This window comes from Chiloscyllium plagiosum, unplaced genomic scaffold, assembly GCF_037043375.1.
Source record: "Chiloscyllium plagiosum isolate Xiang-an unplaced genomic scaffold, Cpla_swu_hap1 HiC_scaffold_8, whole genome shotgun sequence".
Classification (NCBI taxonomy): domain Eukaryota; kingdom Metazoa; phylum Chordata; class Chondrichthyes; order Orectolobiformes; family Hemiscylliidae; genus Chiloscyllium; species Chiloscyllium plagiosum.
In genome coordinates this window covers 76,509,772-76,534,329 of record NW_028270146.1, presented here as the reverse complement: position 1 = coordinate 76,534,329, position 24,558 = coordinate 76,509,772, and the positions used below count along the sequence as shown (strand labels likewise).

General features: G+C 39.0%; 1 protein-coding gene across 11 annotated transcripts in view; it reads left to right on the top strand.

Annotated features, from left to right (window-relative positions):
• The window catches only part of ryr3 (ryanodine receptor 3), a 370,356-nt gene that overhangs the window by 76,118 nt on the left and 269,680 nt on the right, over positions 1-24,558 (top strand). For 10 of the 11 annotated variants that reach the window (XM_043697973.2, XM_043697975.2, XM_043697971.2 and 7 more), the window contains exons 4-11: positions 12,965-13,039; positions 14,613-14,691; positions 15,053-15,165; positions 15,620-15,719; positions 16,014-16,110; positions 20,291-20,365; positions 21,917-22,073; positions 24,202-24,366. In XM_043697973.2, coding sequence (XP_043553908.2) covers positions 12,965-13,039; positions 14,613-14,691; positions 15,053-15,165; positions 15,620-15,719; positions 16,014-16,110; positions 20,291-20,365; positions 21,917-22,073; positions 24,202-24,366 — 861 coding nt within the window. Of the gene's footprint in view, positions 1-5,182; positions 5,234-7,011; positions 7,027-12,964; positions 13,040-14,612; positions 14,692-15,052; positions 15,166-15,619; positions 15,720-16,013; positions 16,111-20,290; positions 20,366-21,916; positions 22,074-24,201; positions 24,367-24,558 lie in introns of all 11 variants that reach the window. The other variant, XM_087990011.1, reaches the window with a different exon arrangement.

Sequence of the window (24,558 nt, the reverse complement as noted above, 5' to 3'; positions counted from 1 at the left end):
TCGACTCAGATCTCCAGTATCCGCAGTTCTCACTTTCTCCTAAGATCTTGACAACAGTCGGCCGTTAAATGATTGTTTAGTTCATTTAATTATTCACAGAATATGCCAAGACTGGATATCTATTCAAGGATCCCATTGTAAAGTGAAGTAATGATCAGTTGTGCTTTTTGTCAGTTCCTTTGCAAAACTAGGATTGCATTCCAGATCACTACTGCAGTTGTTTGTTCCATATTGATCTCTTTGCAACAGCTCAAAGTTAAATCATGGAAGTAACTAGAAGAAATGAGAGAAGTGCACATGTAGTGTTGTAATTTCTTGTTTCTCTCTGCTATTCCTTTTAACATGCTAGTCAATAGAGTTCACCAAATGGGTATGTATGTTCATTGATCTGACTTTTTTTCCACTCCTGCATGCATGTGGTCAAACAGTTGCACTCTCAAAATATTTTTGTAAGAAAATGGTCACTAATGTTTCCTTTGCATACGTGTGTAGATGTTAACTTTTTTTTAATTATGAGATTATAAATTGTTTATTTGGACAATTCCACATTTAGTGCTTTTTGTTGAAAAAAAATTGAACCTCTTACTGATTAAATTATTCTTTGGTCATATTGAACATATTTTATTAGAAAATAACAATCTACTGGACTGAATTTAGCAAGTGAAGCAAATAATGCCATCCAGGGCAAGAATGATGAGCCAGCAGTTTTTATGCATCATTTGAAGAAAGTTTATTATTATTTATCTTAATCCATATGATGATAGCAGTGGCAGAGCTAACTTTTTGTTTGGCTCTTCAACGGTGCATATTGGGGCATTTCATGACATCTACTTGATATTATGTTCAGTTGATTCATAATCTTTCAAGATTTAAGGATTCTGATATATGAGCCAAGTTTGTCAAATAATCTGGTGTTGATTATGGGAAAGTTTCAATTGTATACATTTTTGCTGGTACATTAACATTTTCTTTTCAAAGTTGTGGTTTTTCTGGACTAAGTAATGCATTGCAGAACCAGTCTATGTCACATAACAATATGGTTTGGTAGAATGGAAAATAACACTTTGGATTTCTCTGCTATTTTTCTAGCCTCACTTGGAGTGCAGCAAGAATGCATTTGAATAGAGATTGCAGTCTGGATTTCCTTTCAATGCAGATTCTCTGCCAGAAATAGGTTGTAGCAGGACTTCTGGTTGCTGCCCTGATCTCCATAAGACCCCAGACTATTAGCCAGCTTTAGGGCCCATTTAAATCAGGAATCGCTCAGCATAGGTTTAGCATGCTTCCATTTTAATTTTCTTTGTATCACTATCCCAATAGAAATGGACAGTAATTCGAGCTGCTTTGCTCATCACTAGCCACTTCCAAAGATGGATTCTTAAGCGAGCACTATGTTCCTTATTCGTTTATGGAGGAGGCATGAAACACATTCCAAATACTTGTGAGGAATGCTTGATAGTAACTGAATCAGTATAATACTCAAGTCCTGATGAAGGGCTTTTGCCCGAAACATCGATTTTCATGCTCCTCTGATGCGGCCTGACCTGCTGTGCTTTTCCAGCACCACTCTAATCTAGGCTCTGATTTCCAGCATCTGCAGTCCTCACTTTTGCCTAATACTGAATATACCTTAGTGCCCATTGAGTGATAGGTATAGCACCATAAAATTATGTCTTATTGTCCCTCTTTTGCATCCAGGATTACCAATGTAATGAATCCAAAATGTCGATATTCTCAGTACAATTGAAGCATGACTTTGAGGGGCAACACTTGCTCTATACAAGGGGAACTGGTGGGTGATGTACTTCTATTTCCCAAATAATTTGTTAAGGTGCCGCATCAAAGGTTATCGTAGAAAATAAAAGCTCATGCTGAAGATGTTGATATAGGTAAAAGATTGCCTGGCTAACAAGAAGCAGAGAATAGATATAACTTTGTCATTTTCAAGTTGGCAAGGTCTAAAGAATGATGTGCCACCAGTATCAGTGCTGGGGCATCAACTGTTTGTAGTTTATATAAAGGACTTGGATGAAGAGACAAAGAGTATGATTGCCAAATTTGCTGATGTTACAATGATAGATAGGAATGAGAATTGTGAAAAGGACACAAGAAGGCAAGAAGAGATTATGAATAGGTTAAGTGAATGCGCAAAGGTATGACAAGTGGATATTGATATGGGAAAATGGGAAGTTGTCCATTTGTCAAGAAGATTAAAAAAATGTAAAAGCTCTGTAATGCAAAGGAAACTTGGTATCCTCATACATGAATCATAAAAGGAAGGCATGGAAATTAGGAAAGCTAATAGAATGTTATCATTTATCATGGGGAAATTGAACACCAAAGTAGGGAGGTTATGCTTCAGTTATACAGAGACGTAGTAAGACTTGTCTAGAGTATTGTACACCATTTTAATCACCTGCTTTAAGAAAGGATGTAAGTACAGTGGACGCAGTTCAGAGAAGATTTATTTGACTAATACCTGAATGGGTGGGTTGTTTTTATGAGAAAGATTGTAGGGGCTATAGTTTTATCCCTGGAGTTTTGAAGAATAACAAGTGAATTATTTGAAACCTGTAAAATCCTGTGGAGTTTTGACAGGGTAGATGTGGAGGGGGTGGTTCCTCTAGGCGAGAATCTCGAACTAGGAAATTGACAATTTCAAACAGAGATTAGGTGATTTTTATTTTTCTTGTTCTCATGAGAGTCATGAGTCTCTGGAACCCCTGTTGAAAATGTGTTGGGTGCAGAATCCTCAAATATTTTAAGTTAAAAATCACACAACACCAGGTTATAGTCCAACAGGTTTAATTGGAAGCACACTAGCTTTTGGAGCGACGCTCCTTCATCAGGTGATTGTGGAGGGCTCAATCATAACACAGAATTTATAGCAAAAATTTACAGTGTGATGTAACTGAAATTATACATTGAAAAATTGATTGTCTGTTAAGCCTTTCATCTGTTAGAATACAGTGATAGTTTCACTTCTTTCATGTGTAAATCAAAAACCTTTTTTTAAAAAAGTTGCATTCTCGGGTTAGCTGTTAACAATGGTGATAGCTAGACAATATGTTGGAGGTGTTGGCTCCCTGTGTTCTCTGTCTGTGCCATAATGCTTAGATTGATTCTAATCTAAAAAGTGAGATAACGGAGTTTTACATAAATTCATGCAGTTTTTGAGCTCAGAGTTCTACATGAATGCATGCAGTTTTTGCTCAAAGAACACAGATGTAATGTTTCTGGGAATTATAAACAACAAAAAGAGAAACATAATTTAAAACATAATGGCAAATAGCTTTCTTAATACAATCTCTATAGTATATTTATACAAAAACATTGTGTAATATAACTGCTGAGCACAAAGAATTCTGAAAAACATTCACCTGTGATACCATTCTTGGAATTAAGAGCTGGAATTATGTTTTGTAATTTAGTTGCACAGTGTCACCTCATATATCACCAATTCTGATTTTTGAGGATTCTGTACATGTTGTGATTATTGTCAGGAGTTTACTTTAAATAATATTATGAGAAAATGCGATGAATTACATTCTTGTAGACCCATATACAAGGGCCATGCAAAAGCTTTTAAAAAAGTGGATGATATATCCTAAATCAAATTATTCCTTCATAAATGAGAGTAACAACAGCATTAGATTATAGCATGCTGTCTTTGCTGGCCATTTTGACCATAAATATTGCATGATGTAAGAAGACCAAAAGAAGGGAGCAGCACATGAAAGATGGAATTCCTTTCCCCCTCTACCAAACCCTACAGTTTAAGCTATACCTTTGCCATTGGGTATCAGATTTGGGAGGATCTTATAAAGAGGCAGACATAGTGACTAGAATCAAAGAATTCCTACACTGTGGAAACAAGCCATTTGAACCAACAAGTCCACTCTGACCACCTGAAGAGTATCCCACTCAGACCCATTCCCCTACCTTATTGCTCTACATTTCCCCTGACTAATGCACCAAGCCTACACTTCCCTGAACATCATAGAGATGTACAACAGGAAACAGACCCTTCGGTCCAACTCGTCCATGCCGACCAGATATCCCAACCTCATCTAGTCCCATTTGCCAGCACTTGGGCCATATCCCTCTAAATCCTTCCTATTCATATACCCAGCCAGATGCCTTTTAAATGTTGTTGTAATTGTACCAGTCTCCACCACTTTCTCTGGCAGTTGATTTCATACACATACCACCCTCTGTGTGAAAAAAGTTGCCCCTTAGGTCCCTTTTACATCTTTCCCCTCTCATCCTAAACCTATGCCCTCTAGTTCTGGACTCCCCGACTCCAGGGAAAAGACTTGGTCTATTTATCCTATCCACGCTCCTCATGATTTTATAAACTTATATAAGGTTACTCCTTAGCCTCCGGCACTCCAGGGAAACCATTCCCAGCCTATTCAGCCTCTCCCTATAGCTCAAATCCTCCAACCCTGGCAACATCCCTGTAAATCTCTTCTGAACCCTTTCAAGTTTTACAACATCCTTCTGAAAGGAGGGAGACCAGAATTGCGAACTAAGACAGGAAGATGATGAACTGCCCAGGAGTAAATGCAATGCATTGGAAAGGCACATACAAGGGTTTCGGAAAATAAAAGAATTAAATTTCTCTGGAAGGAATATCATGACGCAGGATAATTATATTTAAAGTCATGCACACTTTAACTGAGAGAGAGCCCTTTCATCTGATTGTTTGAGGAGTAAAAATCAGAAAAGTGCAATTGTTATTTGTGGAAATGTTAAGAATTCTGTGATTTTAAATTTTATAAATTATCACAACATGGTATCCATTTTCTACTCATTATCTTGAATCTATGTAATTTTCTTTGTAATAATATATGTAAATATATGTCTTTTAAAGATTTGTGTTTGGTTTTCCTTTAGGAAAAAGCTACATCATTTGGGAATTTGTTTTCATTCTTTGATAAGCAAACACTTTCATGTACAACTGGTGCTCATATCTAAACCACATCTTGCATCAGATCAAATATCTGGAATTCTCCTCAGACATTATGAAAAAATGTCAGTTAATATTATTGGATACAGTGTGTTAGGATGATATTATATTCAACATCAACTTTATGCCCTGAAGTAATAACACTCCTGGTTTTGACCAGATGAACACAGCTAAAAGATGTTTAATAGTTTTTATTCTTATTATATTAAGGGCTCTGTCAAAAGAAGTTGCATCAATGCCAAGAAGACAAAATCTCTGAGGGTAACTATTGTTGCTCTGATATTTCTATTATGAGGAATTAACTACAAATAAGAAGCACTAAAAATGAGAACTACTGTGCATACACAATTAATAGAAAATAGATATAACTATACTGAATCAAAACTTTCCACTGAACCATGGGCAATGTGTGACTTTACACAAAATCACTTCTGACTAAAGAGTATGTGATTGACTAATTGATGCACTAAACTTTTTTTTTCCTATATAACTCACTAATTGTGGAAAGATGCAAGGGGAGTATTCCACTTCTCAGAAAGCCAAGGTGCAGGTGGGAGCAAATTATATCAGTGAGACAAAGAACTAATAACTACCTCCACCATTAAGGTTGTAATTGCTGCATTAATTGTATTGATAAGATACACACATGAAGAGCATTGTTTAAGTCAGTAGAGCACTTGCAACAAGAGACTGCTGCAACATAGGGCTGGTAGGCAGAAAGCAGATATGCTGCATTCTGTAAATAAATGCATTATCGGAGAAGTATTTGTTTGCTTTAGATATTTGCTTCTATTGTTCATCAAATAGCTTACGATCAAACTAATTTTTCAACATATGTTTAATTATATGCAGGTTTGCAGGACAAATATCTGTATAAATAATAATACCACTTATTAAAAGAAGAAGGAATCTGGATTTATATAATTCCTGATCACCTTGAGGCGAACTCAATGCACTGATTTCCAGTGAAAGGTTTTTTTTTGAAATGCCAATGCAGTTTCTTTACCAGCAAGGAAGGCAGGCAGTCTGCAAGATTTTAAAATAATAAAAAAAAGTCTGCTAGGGAACATGTCATGAGGAAGTTAATCAAGAACATTCCCTGCTGTTGATTGAACAGACCATTGGGATCTTTCACATCAGCCTCAATAGGCGAGTACTTTAATTTCTCATTTGAAGCATAATCTTTTACTAGTTAACATAACATACTCTAGTGCTGTTCCCGTATATAAAATGTTTTGCACAAATACTATCTGTTATATTCCTTTCAGAGTAGAAATCACCTTTATAAACTTTTCATGCTACCATTATCAGTGATGCTGCTATGTTCTGAGTTACATAGTGCCCAACTCATCAGTCTGTGCCATAAAGAAACTTGTGTGCCCCAATCAACCCAACTTCACTGCTCAACTAATTACCATAAGATTTGCAAATTAGCTCCAAATAATATAAAATTGATGCATGTATGAGAAAAACAGTTGAGTGTATAAATTACATATTTGTATCTTGAATCTTGTGTGCTTGAATCTTGAATCTTGAATCTTGAATCTTGAGGCAAACAACATATCTTGAGACAATTAGACAATTGCTGAAGATTTTTTTCCTTCTCAATTCTCACTATTAAAAAACTATTAGAAGGTCAGAAATAGGATTAATTGGTTGCCACAGTGAGTTGCTATGTTTTCTCACTCTGTGAATATTATTTCACTTTAAGTATATGTTTCTGCGTCGAGAAAGCTGATTATCTATGTGGTTTAGGGTGTAACTCGTTTGACTCAGTCAAAGCGAATGTTGGATTTTGCATAGAAGTTTAAGAATATAATCCAAAATCAAGATTATATCTCTTCACCTTTACTACTGCAACTTTGTTTTATATGAACTAACTTTTTAAAGATTATATGTACCTCAGCGTAATAACCTTTATCCAAAGATTGACTGAAATGGGTGAAATGACTGCCATGTATTGTCAGCTTGATGTAAATGCAAATCTGAATTATTAATATTAATCTATTTTATTTACTTTGATCTTTCCTGCTTTCTAGAAGTTTATGAAAAAGGTAAGTCAATCTCTCATTTTCAACTTATAGTCCTTTTCAAATCAATACCAGTTACCTATGAGCTGCATCTGCACTTAGTTTCTCAATCCCTTCCAGCTACAAAATGATGGAAATATTCCAGCCAACAAGTCATAAATATCCTATTAACAAGAATAGTTCATCACCTCTGCATGAAAAAGTGGAAGTCAAAGCCTATCTTTCTCTGTTTGAATAGATAAATAGCAATTCTCATTGGAAAACAAGAATGAACATTTCAATTTAGGCCTGGCATTGTTGGCTGCCCCTCAATTGGAAGAATATTTGATTTGAATTATTTACTGTCTCATATTTATTACCAATACAGTGAAAAGTGTTATTTAATGTCGCCATTCTCCAGTGCCATCTTAAAGCACAGAAAATAACCAAAACACAGAATATAAAGCAAGAAAAAGTTTAAAAAGTTCATCTTATAGTCTTTTCAGTAACGTTAGGTGGTTTTTGGAACAGCTCCCACTTCTAGCTCTGCCAGGGACCTGGATCTGGGCTCCTCCATCCCAATGCCTCAAGCCCCTCCTCCTAAACCGATGACATTGCTCTGCGATTTGTGTTTCTGCCACGGCTTCCAATGTGTTCTTTGAACATGTGGAGCAGGAACTCACATGAGCAAGTGGGATCCAAAATGCAGGACTTGCTTCCTTTTCTTTCCTTCTGTATCTGATCATTAAGGCATCTGGAAGCAAAGCATGATATCTGGAACCATAGCACATGCCTTTTGGGATACTACATATGAAGCAGGGCAAAGGGTTTTGTGCGCAAAAAGTGTCAACTCGTCAGATGTGAAGCGTGATGTCAAAAATGAATAGAAAGCTGTAGTCTGATTCATATTTTGCTTGGACCTTGGTCTATATTGTAAAGGAAATTAATAATCAGCATTACAACTCTCCCTTTGATAGGTCACCTTTCTTGTAATTTAGATGCAATCACACGGACATAAGTAACTCAAGAAGACCACCTCCTTCGCAATGACAACTAAGGATGAGCAATAAATGCTGGCCCAGCCAGCGACGTCCATGTCCCATGGGTGATCATTTTTAAAACACAATGCAGCCAGTGTTTCCTTTTTCCCTAGCAAAAGTGTCGCTGTGTTTCCTTTCTTTGATCCCGTGAAATGAAGTGAAATCTTTAATGATAAATCAAATTACCTATCTCATCTCTCCAATGAGTGTTGAACATGTCCTGCTGAATGGGGGCAAAGGGGAAGAAGGTCTTTGTTTTGAGGGAGATGGGAGGCAGAGACGGATAATTGCCCAGGCAAGAGTGTTGTATAAGAATATTTTCTCTGCTTGGAGCAGCCATGTTCTCTCAGAGGGCAGAGGTGGATTCAATTCTCAACTCAAACGGGAGAAACACCATTGATCAGTGCTGAGCAGTGGGGACTGAACATAGAGCGAGCACAGAAGAAGGAGCCAGGATTGAAGGTGACCAAAAACAGAGGGGAGACAATTGAAAGCAACCAGCAAGATGACAAAATCAAAGTGCAAACTGAGTGGATGACTTTGAGTCTGAGATAAACAGAGTGGGGATGAGCAACAAAAGCTGGGATGCCCAGATACTATACCCTGGTACTGCAGGGATCAGTGCTGGGACCGCAGCTTTTTACAATATATATTAATGATATAGAAGATGGTATTAATAGTAGCATTAGCAAATTTGCTGATGATACAAAGCTGGGTGGTAGGGTGAAATATGAGGAGGATGTTCGGAGATTACAGGGTGACCTGGACAGGTTAGGTGAGTGGACAGATGCATGGCAGATGTAGTTTAATGTGGATAAATGTATGGTTATCCACTTTGGTGGCAAGAACAGGAAGGCAGATTACTACCTAAATGGAGCTGAAAATGTGTTGCTGGAAAAGCGCAGCAGGTCAGGCAGCATCCAAGGAGCAGGAGAATCGATGTTTCAGGCATGAGCCCTTCTTCAGGCTCATGCCCGAAAAGTCGATTCTCCTGCTCCTTGGATGCTGCCTGACCTGCTGTGCTTTTCCAGCAACACATTTTCAGCTCTGATCTCCAGAATCTGCAGTACTCACTTTCTCCTACTACCTAAATGGAGTCAAGTTAGGTAAAGGGGCAGTACAAAGAGATCTGGGTGTTCTTGTACACCAGTCAATGAAGGCAAGCATGCAGGTACAGCAGGTAGTGAAGAAAGCTAATAGCATGCTGGCCTTCATAACAAGAGGGATTGAGTGTAGAAGCAAAGAGGTTCTTCTGCAGCTGTACAGGGCCCTGGTGAGACCGCACCTGGAATATTGTGTGCAGTCCTGGTCTCCAAATCTGGCTATTGAGGAAGTGCAGCGTAGGTTCACGAGGTCAATTCCTGGAATGGCGGGACTATCTTATATTGAAAGATTGGAGCGACTGGGCTTGTATACCCTTGAGTTTAGAAGACTGAGAGGGGATCTGATTGAGACGTATAAGATTATTAAAGGATTGGACACTCTGGAGGCAGGAAACATGTTTCCGCTGATGGGTGAGCCCTGAACCAGAGGACACAGCTTAAAAATAAGGGGTAGGCCATTTAGGACAGAGATGAGGAGAAACTTCTTCATCCAGAGAGTGGTGGGTGTGCGGAATGCTCTGCCCCAGAAGGCAGTGGAGGCCCAGTCTCTGGATTCGTTTAAGAAAGAGTTGGATAGAGCTCTCAAGGATAGTGGAATCAAGGGTTATGGAGATAAGGCAGGAACAGGATACTGATTGAGGATGATCAGCCATGATCATAATGGATGGTGGTGCAGGCTCGAAGGGCAGAATGGCCTACTCCTGCACCTATTGTCTATTGTCTGTTGAAATAAAACTAAAAGAAGCAGAGTTTAACAGTAAAACAGCAGGAATTTTTAAAATTATAATATAAAGTACATGAATATAAAACTGTGAAAATTCAGCAACAGGAAGTGTACACAGCTTCCTAGAGAGCATCGACAGCATGGTCAAATGATATGTTATTCCTCACAATTTTCAATAAAATATATTTTACCTTCCATTCTCGGTTATTATCAGGAAAGCAAGACGAATTTCTAAAGATTTAATCATTCTTTCTACTTGAAAATAATAATTGTGTGTGCGAGAAAGAAAAACCAAAACCAGACTACATTAATAATACAATTGTTTAATGTATTCTATAAACTTTGAATATCAAATTAATTTTAGACAGTGAGGGGACAAAGATGTAGGGCTGAATCTTACATTTTTTTTGTTAAATTTGAGTGACGTCCAAGTTTTTTGGAGACTTCCTCATATTTTGCTAAACTCATCTCATTAATTACCTACCTCACCCCATGGTGTCTCTCAAGTCCGATTTTCACCCCACCTTACCACATGCTGTTTCTAGTTACAACTCGCTACTCAAACATCCCAAAATCCCTAAACTGGCATCTCTTATTCCTGCAGCGTCTTGAAAAGGCCATTGTGCACCTGAGCAAGTGTCATCAACTGGAGCTGCCTGTGCAGTTCCTAGCATTTGCCTTGGACTTGGCAGACTGAGTGAAATCAGCACTCTGCTTTGCGGGCAGGTCTTGGAGATCCTAGGACAGGGTAATGCACAGACTGGACTTTCTCTTCCCTGGCAGTGGAGGAAGCGTCACTTGGTCTGAGGTTGTGACCAAGATTAGAACACTGTCAGCACTCTGGAGGAATGACCAACACAGTAGGGAGAAGGTCAATATCCTTCTTCACTCTATCAGCATAAATGCTGCTATCTTCTCTCACACACTTCACACTCACTCTGTCTTGGCTTCCGTACTCCGTTTCCACCAAGGCTCATGCTTTACTACTCTACTACTAGGGGAGGAAATGGCCTACTGGTGTTATCACTAGACTATTAGTACAGAAACTCTGTTGATAGTCTGGGGTCCTGAGTTCAAATCCTAATACGATAAATGATGAATTTGAATGCATTTTTTTTTAAATAAAGGAATCTGGAATTAAGGGTGTAATGATGACCATGAAATCACTGTCAATTGTCAGGCGAAGCTCATCTGGTTCACTAATGTCCATTAGGGAAGGATATCTGGCCTACCTGTGACTGCAGATCTACAGCAATGTGGTTTACTCTTAACTGCCCTCTGGGCGATTAGGGATGAGCAATAAGTGCTGATCTGGCCAGAGACACCCACATCCCCTGAGTGAATTAAAAAAAACTCTCAATTATTACTGACAACATCTTCCTCACTTGCTTTCACCCAATTCAATCCTGATGCTACTAACCCTTCTTCAGGACACCTTCCTATCTGCACCACCAGTAATACCTGTGCCATCCACTTTCATCTTCTATAATAACTGACATTCTTGCATTCTATAAGGAAAACAGTCCACAATAGGGCAGAAAGGGTCATGATGGGTCGTATGCCGCTGTCATTCAGCTCCTTTATGAGGACTGACTACTCCATGCGGGGCCTAGAAGGCTATCAGTGATTGCACTAATTGTGCCAGAACCCCGAGCAAAGGTTCAATTGATTCAGTTTGTTCATAAAGAGAGCAGGAATATGAGCCTGTTATCTCTGAATGATATGGCAAGGCAGTGCAAAGCATGGATATTGTGAGCATTGAATTAAGGTCAGAGTGAGTGAGTGCTATGACAGTGACTGAAAAGTCCAGTGATACAGCTTGGTCTAGTCCATGAGCTGGTCTCTGAGTGTACAGTGTTCTTACAGCAACGTTACAATGATAGTTGCTGGTGCAGCATTGAAGTATATAAGTGGCCTGCAACTGGAACAGAGATGTACCATGAGTGTTCATTAGGTTGGGACATGCTGGATGCCAGTGTCTGTGGTCAGGGGTGTGTGTGTGGCTAGTGTCCATGGAACCTACTTTGGGATATTGCTGTCTGGTTTCCAGCATGGAATTTGCCACTCTGACTTTCTTGTCAATTTTCCTAACATTTGGCTTGTTCAGAACATTTTGTGAATTGAATTTTAATGAGGTGAGTTATGCCGTTGGCCAGGCTTTTGACAAGCATTAGTCCACATCAATGTCATCACACGATTGGATGTGTTTGGACTGCACTTTGTTGCCTATCCTCTGTAACCCTTAACCCTTTCAAAAGTCTGAAATCTGTTCATTGATATTGCTTGTTAAGTGACTGTTTAATACAGAGAAATGGTTAGATTAAATTCCCTACAGTGTGGAAACAGGCCCTTCGGCAAACAAGTCCATGCCGACCCTCCGAAGTGTAACACACCCAGATCCGTTTCCCCTACTCCCTACTAATGCACCTATCACTATGGGCAATTTAGCATGGACAATTCACCTGACCTGCACATCTTTGGACTGTGGGAGGAAATTGGAGCAAACCCACACAGACATGGGGAGAATGTACAAACTCCACACAGACAGTTGCCCGAGGCTGGAATTGAATCCGGATCCCTGGCACTGTGAGGCAGCAGTGCTAACCACTGAGAAACCGTGCCGCCCGAGCCTAAATCTCTAGGTTTACCCATGAGCATACATTATAGTTCTATATTTGATATAACTGTAAAAATTATTAGCTAGGAAGCAACTTGCTTTTGGCTTATCTAATTTCATTAGTAACGGATGCAATTCAATCTTGAAAACTGGTATTTTTTTCTGGATTATTAGTTGGAAATTAACAATTGTGAGCTTTAATGGTTTGTCATTTTAACACTTGATTTTAAACTCTTTTGTTTTCTTTTACTACAGTACTCTCCAGTTCCTGATTGTAATAACTCTATCTAATTTATTATAGTACTTTGCAAAGTTCCATTTAATACCACTGGTTAAAGCAGATTACCCCACCTGGATCAATTATTCTTAATGTCTAGTCACTGAACTAATTTTCATGCAGAATCAGGAGCACTTTCTAGCAGCCATCATCCTCACTGTGTGATTTAAATCACAGGCATTTAGTAAATTGGTTGGAAACTAATATTCTCTTTATTTATAGGCAGCTCAGGGAGGTGGCCACAGAACTCTTCTTTATGGTCATGCTATTCTTCTCCGGCATGCGTACAGTGGAATGGTAAGTATAGAGACGTGAATGAGATTAATTGTAATATTTTCATTCAAATGCAACATATACAGAGACTAATGCTTTGTTTATGTTTTGCAAAGCCAACAGGAAGGACAGAGGTATTTCCCTCTTCCCTCACCTGACCCTAGAATACTGTTTTGTAAAGGTTTCTTTTTGTTTTATGATTTCAATGATTTATTATGCAAACAAACCAAATATTCCAAGGGACTTGAGAGAGGAAGGATCTGAAACCCACACAGGAACTGTGAGTGATTTAGACAAAGTGGCCAAATACATGTTTGGAGATGATGTGTAGCACAGTGAAGGGTTCAGAAACAGTAATCCAAGTTGTGGGAGTAAGATGCCGAACTGGTTTTGCTACCAATGATGCAGTAGAGGGAAACACACATTAATCCACACACACTGAAAGATGCCGGATATGAGTTAAAAGGGCTGGAGGAGATGACAGAAGAGGATGAAATGAGTCATTGTTAAACAAGATCAAGGATTTTAAGATTAACGAGCTGGAGATGGGAATAGGTGGAGGCAGGTACAATGAGAAATATAACTAGTAAATGTCCATTCTCTTTATCCTGTTTTGCTGTTGCTGTTCTGAAGATACTTACCTTTGTTGGTGTAGTTGAGAGTAAGGCAGCACAACCTTAAAGCTGATTAATGTCATTGATGGTGATGTCAAGAACATTTTCTCATGTTAGGAATTGTGTAAACCTTGAACCCTTTCCACTAGGTCAAATGCAAATAGATTCCAATAGATTCACAAGGGAAGAATATTTAGGCAGGTGTCACCCATGATTATAACTGGAATTGAATTTCAAATCAACCATGTTCTCATTGAATGTCAGAACAGAATCAAGGGGTGGATCAGTCTATTCCTGTTTCTATATCTCCGAATATGAAAAAGGATTGTTAGTATTTCAAGACAGTAGACTAATGATCTGCAGTATTATATATCTACTGTATGTAATGCAGTACAGAGAAGTAACAGCCTAATGGTTTTATTGTTTGACTGTAAATCCAGAACACAGATAAGGTTCCAGGACTCAGGTTCAAATCCTACCATGGTGAATTTTTGAATTCAACAAAAGAAAAGTCTGGAATTAAGAGTCTAATGACCACGAATCAACTGTCAATTGTCAGAAAAACCCATCTGATTCACTAATGTTCTTTAGGGAAAGAAACTGCCATCCTTACCTGGTCTGGCCTACATGTGACTCCAGGCCTGCAGCAATGTGGTTGACTCTTCACTGCCCTCGGGGCAATTAGGAATGGGCAGTAAATGCCCACTCAAATGAATGAATAAAAACAATGCTTCAGAGTTTGCAAATCATATAAAACATCTGAAACAACACTAGAGTGAATAGCACATCAGATAAGTTTTTTCACATTTATATTTTTCTGTTCTGCTGGTGTGTATATGCATTCAAGCAAAGTAAAAGTAATAAATATTTTAGGTACTTAAATTCATTACCTGTCTAGTTTCTGAGAGCTATTTCAGCTTTTGATTTTTAATGAACTGATAATGCACATTAATTTTAAAATATGTAAAATTCTTTTTTCCTAGTATTTGACTTGCTTGACTACATCAAGGTCTTCAACGGACAAACTTGCTTTTGATGTTGGGTTGCAAGAAGATTCAACAGGTAAAGCAATATGATGACTGTATTGTACATTAATCACAATAAAAATCTTCAGATTTCAGTTCACAAAGGGACAAAAAGTGCTATAAATGTTGGACACCCATGCTACACAATTAATGTAAAAGAGGGAAAAAAAGCCAGGTAAGTTAAGAGATCCCTCCACCCTTCAGGCTCTCTGCCTGTATTCCTGATAAAGGGCTTTTGCCCGAAACGTCAATTTTACTGTTCCTTGGATGCTGCCTGAACTGCTGTGCTTTTCCAGCACCTCTCTAACCTAACACTTAGTAAAGTTTCTCTCCATTTAGTATTAAAAAAGAGAAGACTCCAAATCTATAGAACCTTTCATTTATGATGTACTGTTTAGGTGAGGCATGTTGGTGGACTATACACCCAGCTTCAAAACAAAGATCTGAAGGAGAGAAGGTACGAATTGGAGATGACCTTATCCTGGTCAGTGTTTCATCAGAGCGCTATCTGGTGAGTAGACTTCAATGTGTTCCAAATTTACAAGAGAATGTAACTAAATTTGCCATTAGGCTGCTATATTTCATAATAAACGTTATTTTATTAAAATTAAAACAGAAATGCTGACTGACCTGTTGAGTCTTTCAAGCACATTTATTTTCATCTTGCAGCAGCTGAATGTTTTGATCTGTTTTCTCTGTTAAGTTTTATTACATGAATTTATTATTTCCATAAAAGTAAAATTACCTCTGTTTTTGAATTATGGTTTAATGTAATGAGCCAAACACTGATTAATTTTTAAAAATCAGGACTGTAACTTTTGAGATTGTGTATTTTAGCATTTCACCAAATGCTGTCAAATACATGTCTGTATCAGTTACTTTTTGTGAAGTGCTACATTGCTGAATTTTTTTGTAATATTGTTTTTGAAACTCCTGAGTTGATTATAGCTGTGTTCTATTGGCAGCACCTTTCTATTTCCAATGGCAATATACAAGCAGATGCATCCTTCATCCAGACACTATGGAATGTACACCCCATAAGTTCAGGCAGTGGTGTTGCAGAAGGTAGGATCTTTGTTTATTTCACATTTGTGACATGAAGTCTGATTGTGTTGCTCATATATTATTTAAATAATTTATGTTCTCTCTATTTATGTAACTTTGTGATTTTTGCAGTAATTTTATAAATCATGTATTTCACATTGAGAATACATGCTGGTTTCATACTTTCAAATTAGTTATATGATAGACATCCTATTGTCAAGAACTTACTAATTTGCAAGAATAAACTCAGTTTGATCCACTCAAGACAGAAATTTGTTGCTTCTGCTAACATGTGTCCATCTTGTTTTCCTGAAGGATTTCTAACTGGTGGACATGTTTTGCGTCTTTTTCACGGCCATGATGAGTGCCTGACCATCCCCTTTACAGACCAGAAAGATGAAGGGGAGTATGTGTAAGTTACATTGAAATTTCTGCGTTATGATGTGAAACGCATTTGCATTGGTACTATTTCTGTTCATTTTACACAAATTTAGTTTTTGTGATCTGATGAGTCAGTGTGAGACAGCAGGTTGTGGTTCACGTCCTACTCTGGGGCTTGATCATAGAAATATAGGTTGACACTAGTGCATTGAGGGACTGCTGACCTGATCGACGTTCAGTCTTTAGCTGGGACATTAAAAGTAGGCTTTGGCTACCCTCTCAGATGAAAGTGAAAGATAACCTGACAGGATTTTGGACATGCGAACAGAGTTAGCTCCAATGTCATGGCCAGTATGTATCTCTTGGACAACACAAAAACACACACACACACAAAAAAAAGGTGTGATGGTTTAAACACCATCACATTGCTTTATTACCACATTCTTTGTGTATGTGTGGCGTGTAAATGAGCAGTGTTTCCTTTTCTGCACTGAGACGCTGACAATAATTAAGAAATACTACATTGAATATAAAGTGGTTTGGTGCATCCTGAGGTTGTGGAAGATGCTATTTAAATAGGATGTTGAAAAAATAAATGGTGCAAGAAAGAACTTAGATTTATGGAGTAGCTTTCACAACTGCAGGGCATCTAATAGTGCTTTACAGCCAAAGAAGTACTTTTGATGTGTGGTCGTGGCTGTGGGAAATGTGGCCATCAACTTGCACATAACAAGGTCCCCCAAACAGCAATACGATAGAGCAGAGAACCTATCTTTTTATAATGCTGATTGAGGCATAAATGTTGGCCTGGTCACTGAGGAGAGCTGTTCTGGCCTCCTTAAAAAGAATGTCATGGGTCATCTTTATGTCTACATGAGAAGAGAGTCTCCTCGGTGCTATGTTTGATTGACAGCCTAGGTTTTATTTTCAATCATCAGGAGTCAGGCTAGAATAACAATATCTGCCCTGTGGGCAAGAGTGCTACTGTCATTGTGCATAACTGATCTTTGCAATAATTGCTTCATTAATTTATAGGTAATATGCTCTAGACTGTTACATGCTTTTGCAGCTGAAACTATGCATTATCTTGCTACGGCTGTGCTCTAAGCAGAATGCAAAACCATTGCAATATAAGAATGCAATTCAGACTTTGTTTAAAATTTACTGGTGGTAATTTGATAGTGCAATTATAATATAGGAGAATACAGTATAATTAACATGTATAGCAATCATGTTTAGGTCTTCATTGGAAATTCTTTATCTATAATTTAAAATAGCAGTAACAGCTTTTGACAGATGGCTCACAAAACAGCAATTATTAGAGATTAGAGTCTGTTAAATATAGCCACATAGTATTTTTATGAAAACCAAGGCACCATGACTTTGGAATGTTTTCGGGTTCTGTTATGATTTGACTGAAAATAAAATCTTCTCACTTCCTTATCACTACGTTTAGTTAACTTTAGTTTAATCTTCAAAACTTTGTAATATCAAAATAAATCTCCGACGGACTCCAGTGCGTCTATTAACATTTATCTTAACAATGTTGCAACAATGTTGGACACAGTTTTCTTTTGACAAAATTATACCACTCAACAATTATGTTTGATGCTGCATAACAGGATCTTCCCTGCCTCCTCCACCAAACACAAATATCCAGGAACTGACTGAAGCAAAAGTCAAAACCAACAAGTTGACAGTTGGGAAGGGGATAATTTGAAGATTCCCTAGTAGTGTAAAACAGGTGATATGAGATAATGTGCCCATTAGGTGCATAGGATTAGATTGAATGTTCCCTGTGCAGATCACAATCACGGGGTTGGAGAATTGGTGGGAAATTCATGTTGTTTCCAGTGGGAAGTTCCAAGTTAATTGTCTGTCATTTATTGAATTGGTCAGTGTTGGGTCATCCCTGGGGTTTATGATCATGTCTGCAAGAACTGGCAACTAACTAGAGGCTAGCAGCTCTCCATTGCCAGTTACCACCGTGAGCCGTTCCCACTGCCAGTAATACAGTGATGCCTTTGAATTGGGTAGGTTAGCAGGTTATAGTGAGGGAGTCACTGTGAAGGGGCGTCAGAAAGAAGAGCAGGGTGATGGCTGTCAGTGCCCCCTCACCATTGATGGATCCTCACTTGGACACTAAAGAGAAAGAGATCCCTCTGAAAGGCTGCTGGCAAGCTGGGTGGTTTTTCGGGAAACTCGAGAACTGGAGAGAATCCTCTTAGCCACAATTAAATCCCAAGTATGGATATTTTCTAATCAACGTGGGCAGAGATGTTATTGCACAACCCAGGAACAGGTGGGACTTGGACTTGAACTTGATATATTAGCTCAGAGGCAGGGACACTACCACTGCACCGTAAATCCCTGGAATAATAAATGACCCTGAAGTAGCTCAATAACAAGCCTAATTATCCAAGTTCACCACATCAGTTCATTCACCCCACTGACTTAATGGAATCTGACTTCCCATTGGCAGGATTGGATATGTGACCTCTCCTGCAATTATGTTAAATCCCAGCGTTAGGTTGTTTGTCCCTACCACTGAAGCAATAAGTCACATGTCAGTGGAGCTTCTATCATCTGGTGGTTGGGATGTTTAGGAAAGCTGCCCCTAGCTCCTTGGATTCAAATATTTGCTTTTATGTAATTTGGAAAGTGGTTGCCTGGAATTGAAAATATTTCTGTGTAGAGAATCATAAGCATAAATGTAGCCCCTACCCCTTTTGATTTCAATACATAAATAAATGTGTGGCAAAAAAGACAATATATTTAATTACATAATAATGTAAATGTACATCATTAATATAAATTAGGGAAATTCAATTCAAATTTCTGAATATACACAAAGTCCAGTTTCCAGAATAAGTTGTTGAAGTGCCATTTTACTTTACTTTTTTGAGATATATTGATAGTGTATTATTTTATAAATGCCATAATTTAAATGGTCTGTTTGTTTAAAGGTAATGCATGTTATAGCAACACTTTACAGTTCATGAACTGGCAGTGCATTAGAATGAAAGATGTGAAGTGTAATGTTTCCATGAATTCCATTGTTTTTTGCTTGATTTATTTAAAATTTAATATGCCATTGTTTGCTACAATGTAGCGCACCACGAAAACCAGCTCACAGCTTCCACTAGGTGGGAATGATTTGAAATTCCAACAGATTTTATTGCAGGAGTCAGCTGATTGCTTACCAATCTGTAGCTGAATGAGGCCACAGTGCTGGTAGTCTCTGCTCACTGTGGTTAGTGCAGGGACATGGGTTCTGGAGATCTCACAGGAAGGAGTAGAGGGACTCCCAGGAAGGAGTGGGCGGCACGGTGGCCCAGTGGTTAGCACTGCTGCCTCACAGCGCCTGTAGACCCGGGTTCAATTCCCGACTCAGGCGACTGACTGTGTGGAGTTTGCACATTCTCCCCGTGTCTGCGTGGGTTTCCTCCGGGTGATCCGGTTTCCTCCCACAGTCCAAAAGATGTGCAGGGTCAGGTGAATTGGCCATGCTAAATTGCCCGTAGTGTTAGGTAAGGGGTAAATGTAGGGGTATGGGTGGGTTTCGCTTCGGCGGGTCGGTGTGGACTTGTTGGGCTGATGGGCCTGTTTCCACACTGTAATCTAATCTGTAATCTAATCTAAAATGTGGGTATGGCAGGTGCAGTCCAGAGCAATGGAGACTGAACATTCCCACTGGGAGCCAGGATTCCAGATTGAATGACCTCTTCTGCGTCTGATCCTCTTCCTTTAGGTTTTCATCAAATCGGAAAACAACAGAAATTGTCCTTGTTCAGGCTGGAAACAAATGAAATTAAAAAAAAATTTAAAAAAACTTATGGCCCAATTATAATGTTTAAACTGGTAAATTTTAACTATTTTACCATTCAATTTTCATTGGAAAAATTCTTCCCAGTGTGTGCCCTGTCGTGATTCAGCTCTGATTATAATGCATCATTCAGGGAAATCTAACATAAGTTCATGTTATCCCATTGAATTGAGTTAGTCATTCATTGAAAGGACTTTCAAGAAGTGATTATCATTGATTAATATAGCTAGCTAGGCTGAAATACAAAAGCTACTATTCAATCTTGATAAGTATTGGCTTGGGACCTTGACAGATATTAATTACCTAATTAGCTTTTATAATAACAAGAAAATGTCTGAATCATTTGGATGTTTAAATACTATGGTCATTTGTAATCTGTTTGCAGAACAGTTAACTATGAAAGTGGAGAAGCAGGGACCTATGCTAGATCATTATGGCGTATGGAACCTCTTCGGATAAGGTAAAACAGAAGACTTCAAGCTTTTTGAGGACTGTTAAAATAAATTGTGTTTAGCATTGAGATGTCAGTTTTGAAAGATGTCTTGAAATGCTGCCAGGGAATCTCATTATGTAGCTTTTTAAATGGCTTTACACAGCAGTTCCAGGAATTCATTCTGTTGATAGTGGGTCAGATGTTAATATGAATATTGTGAGAGAGTTTTTGGCATATACTGTCGGTGTTTTGAGGTTCTATGAGCACAATGGAATGGTGAGACCAATACAAGGAACACATTGCTATTCAGAATTGAAGGGGTCAGATTTTGCATTCTCAAATAAGACAAAAGGGAGGAAATGGCCTCTGTCTCAATTTTCACTGACAATACTTTGCAGAGTGTGGAGGTAGGAAGCTGCTTACCCTTCCACAAAGGCCTAAAGGCAGACCTTGAAGAAGTTTCAGTGAGGTGGGTGAGTCTTAGAAACTCATTGCAACCCTGTCAAGTGGGAAAAGTTGGTATTGGCCACAGGGATCAGATAACATCCCAAACCAACTTAACACACAAATTTGAGGATTTTTAGAGACTTAAGCATGGTAATGGCAACAAGCTAAGGGGAAGGGAGGTCTTGACAAGACCTCTCATGAGGAATGACTCAATGTAAAGGCCAAATTTTAGGGATGCATAGAATTTGATGGGTTCTCTCTGAAATGGGTGATATCTGCATTTTGAAGTAACAACAGCCTAGGTTCAAATCTGTTGATGATTCTTATAATGGATCATCAAAATTCCTTAAAAGAAGCAGTTACTGAGGTGGGCCTGTTGGGGGCCCTGTTCGAGGCAGACATTTTTACCTTAAGTCTGTTGAATCAGTCAGGCACCAACTGAGGCCTTAAGCCAGGAAACCCACCCTTGTTCCCTGGCAGCCCGGAGTGGGAGGCAGAAGCATAACTCAGGCCCAGTCTTGTTGCCTGATTCCTCTTTCCGATGGAAAAACTGAAGAAGTGATTTCTGAATTCACCCTTATGGACTGAGGTCCAATATGAAGATCATGCCCTATGATTCTGGAAAATCCCACCAGAGGAAATAGATTCTCTGTGTCACTCTGCTGAATTCCTTTACAGATCTCAGTATGATCATTTTCTGAGTTCAAAGAACTAAAAGCCAAGATTACACAGTCTGGTCTTGTAAATTAACTCTCTTGGTAACTAATTTCATGGCTAATTTATCCTTCTTGAAGGTCAGTGCCCAGAGCTTGATGGAGTATCCCTGATGGGGTCATTCTAAAGTCCTGTACAACCAAAAGTATCACTTTATCACTTTTGTCTGCCAGCTCCTTTGAAATATTGGTCATCATTCCATTGGCATTTCTGCCAGTGCTCTCAGTCTCTGCTTAATTCCTGTATATATACTCCCAGACAGCTCCTGGTACTTCATCATTTAGAAAATAGCAAGAACTGAAGCATTATTTTGTTGCAGAAGACTTTTCATTTCTTCAAAGTATGTCATTTTTTCTGTGGTTTTGGTTAACCATAGTAAATGGCAACAACATTTCTGCACTTTCTTCCCTTGTTTAGTTGGAGCGGCAGTCATATTAAGTGGGGCCAGTCTTTCCGCCTACGACATCTGACATCAGGTCTGTATCTGGGGTTAGTTGAAGATCAAGGTCTGGTGCTGCTGGATCAAACCAAATCAGACATCAAAGCAACATCGTTCTGCTTAAGAACATCCAAGGTATTGTAATAATTAATGTGTTCTAGCAGAGCAAGTATACAATATGGAGTAATCAGGCATGAAATACACTTAGCAAATACGTTAATTATTTCGTTCTCAACTTTTTATTTTCATTACCATTCCTGATTTTCACTTTAAAAGCGTTTTGCAGAAATGAGTATTGAAATGATTTGGAAACTGAGGCACTCCTGCAGAAATCTAATCTGGTGGTATTGTCATTCCTGGGCCTCAATAAAAGTGGTCTGCTTACATCCCGTCTGGAGTGTGCAGGAAATAGGCAAGAGACAGCTGCCAACTTTGCAGAAGTTGTGAGGCCTTTGGCTGCCCATGCAGGAAAGAGCGGGAAGAATCACAAAAAGGGGAGGAAGGTCTAGGCTATGGAAGTCTGAACTCTGGATGTTGAGCATGGAGAGGCCATGATATGATAGGGACATAGAATATAAGAAATAGGAGCAGGAGTAAGCCATATGACCCAATGCCCAGAAGGCAAAGCCAGCAATATTTGGAAATAAGTGGACTCTCATACTGGTCCTTTCATTTTGAAGTACATAAGATGAGTCAGCTAGTGTGCCTCATTTACCAGTTTTACCTTTTTTTATTTCCCTCGAGCTGGCTGTGCTCCCCTATTCAGTAAGTTCAAAAGTGGCCTTAACTCCAATTTTCTGTCTGCTGGAACCCCTCACTCCCTTGTAAATCAAAGATTAATCAGCCTGGAATACGTTCAGTCACCCAGTCTGCACTGTTCACGAGGGAAGAGAATGCTACAGACTGCTGGCCTTCTGAGAGAAGGAAATCCTTCTCATCACCTGAAATGGAAGAGCCAATATTCTTAAAGTGTATCCCACCTTCGGTATTATCCCACCAGCAGATATGTTATCTACGCACCCACCTTGTTAAGCCCCGATAAATCTTATATTCTTGAATATGATCACTTCTCATTCTTCGAAACTCCAATGAGTATAAGCCAAACCTGCTCACGCCTTCTTCTTAAGACAACCCCTCATCCTAAGAACCAGCTGGTAAACCTTCTCTTAAGTGTTTTCAACACAACAGCATATGAAAAAGGAATGTGAGTTGGCCCCTCAGCCCTTCTGGCCTGCTCTGCCATTCGACAAGATCATGACTGATCTGATTTTAACCTCAACTCAACATTCCTGCATATCTCTGATATTCTTTCATCCATTGATACATGCTGCCTTTCAGTAAAATGCTCAAAACTATACTTGATACTCTGGTATCATATCGTCAAACATGCTTCTTAACATCTTGATTGTCTTCAGAAGGAAATGCAAAGAGGTTTCCAGCTCAGGCTAGATTTGTGACTTCAAGATGCCATTGGGCCCTCACCCGTATACATCAATAAGGACCAGTGGTGAATTGTTCAGCTGTCTGTTCAGTTGCCTTGGTAAAACATGCAAATTAATGAAGCCAGCTAACTTTCTGGCAGTAATGTCATTACAGCAATTTTACATGTCCATCCATACACTTTCTGTTGGGTGAATAGTGCTACAATCACTCTAATATTCCTAATGCCCAATAAACAGAGATATTTGACCAGAAGTTCTGAAAATACAGCAGAAGGAACCATTTCTACTTCCTATGTAATTCTCAGGTCTGGTTCGAACAAGCAGTTATGAGCAGAACTAGGAAAGCAAGGTGAATACCTGTATGGAATCCCTGCAGTGTGGAAATAGGCCCTTCAGCCCAACAAGTCTATACCGACCCTCTGAAGAGTATCCCACCCTGACCTATTCCCCTAACCTATTACTTTACATTTGCCCTGACTAATGCACCTAACCTACACATCACTGAATGCTATTTAACAAGGTCAATTCACCTAACCTGCACATCTTTGGACTGTGGAAGGAAACCGAAGCAAACCCACACTGACGTGAGGAGAATGTGAAAACACCACACAGACAGTTGCCCAAGGGTAGAATCGAATTCGGGTCCCTGGTGCTGTGCTGACCACTGCTGACCACTGAGCCACTGTGCTCTGAGTTGCTTACCTTTGTGACACAGTGGATATAATGGCAATAAATAAAATGTATTACCATGTTATTGATAAAACGTAATGTAATGGCACTAAATGTTTCTTCGTTGATTTTTGTTTTTGGAAATCTCAAAGGACAAACTCGATTCACAACCAAAGCGAGATACGGAAGGAATGGGTGTTCCTGAAGTCAAGTATGGTGATTCGATTTGCATCTTTCAGCATGTTGCAAGTGGCCTCTGGCTGACTTATCGGGCTCCAGATGCCAAATCAGCACGGTTAGGACCTTTGAAACGGAAGGTGGGTATTTAAGTTAAAACAATAAATAAGGTTAGCATAGTGCAAAGTACCTGTTGTTGATTCAAGGATGTTTGCTTTCTTTTCCATGGTGCGAGAGACAAGCAGCCACTGGGCTTTCAGGACAGAGCAGTGAATCTATCATTGTTGCCTATATAGTGCTGAACTTTCTAGTGATTGAAGTCTAAACTAATT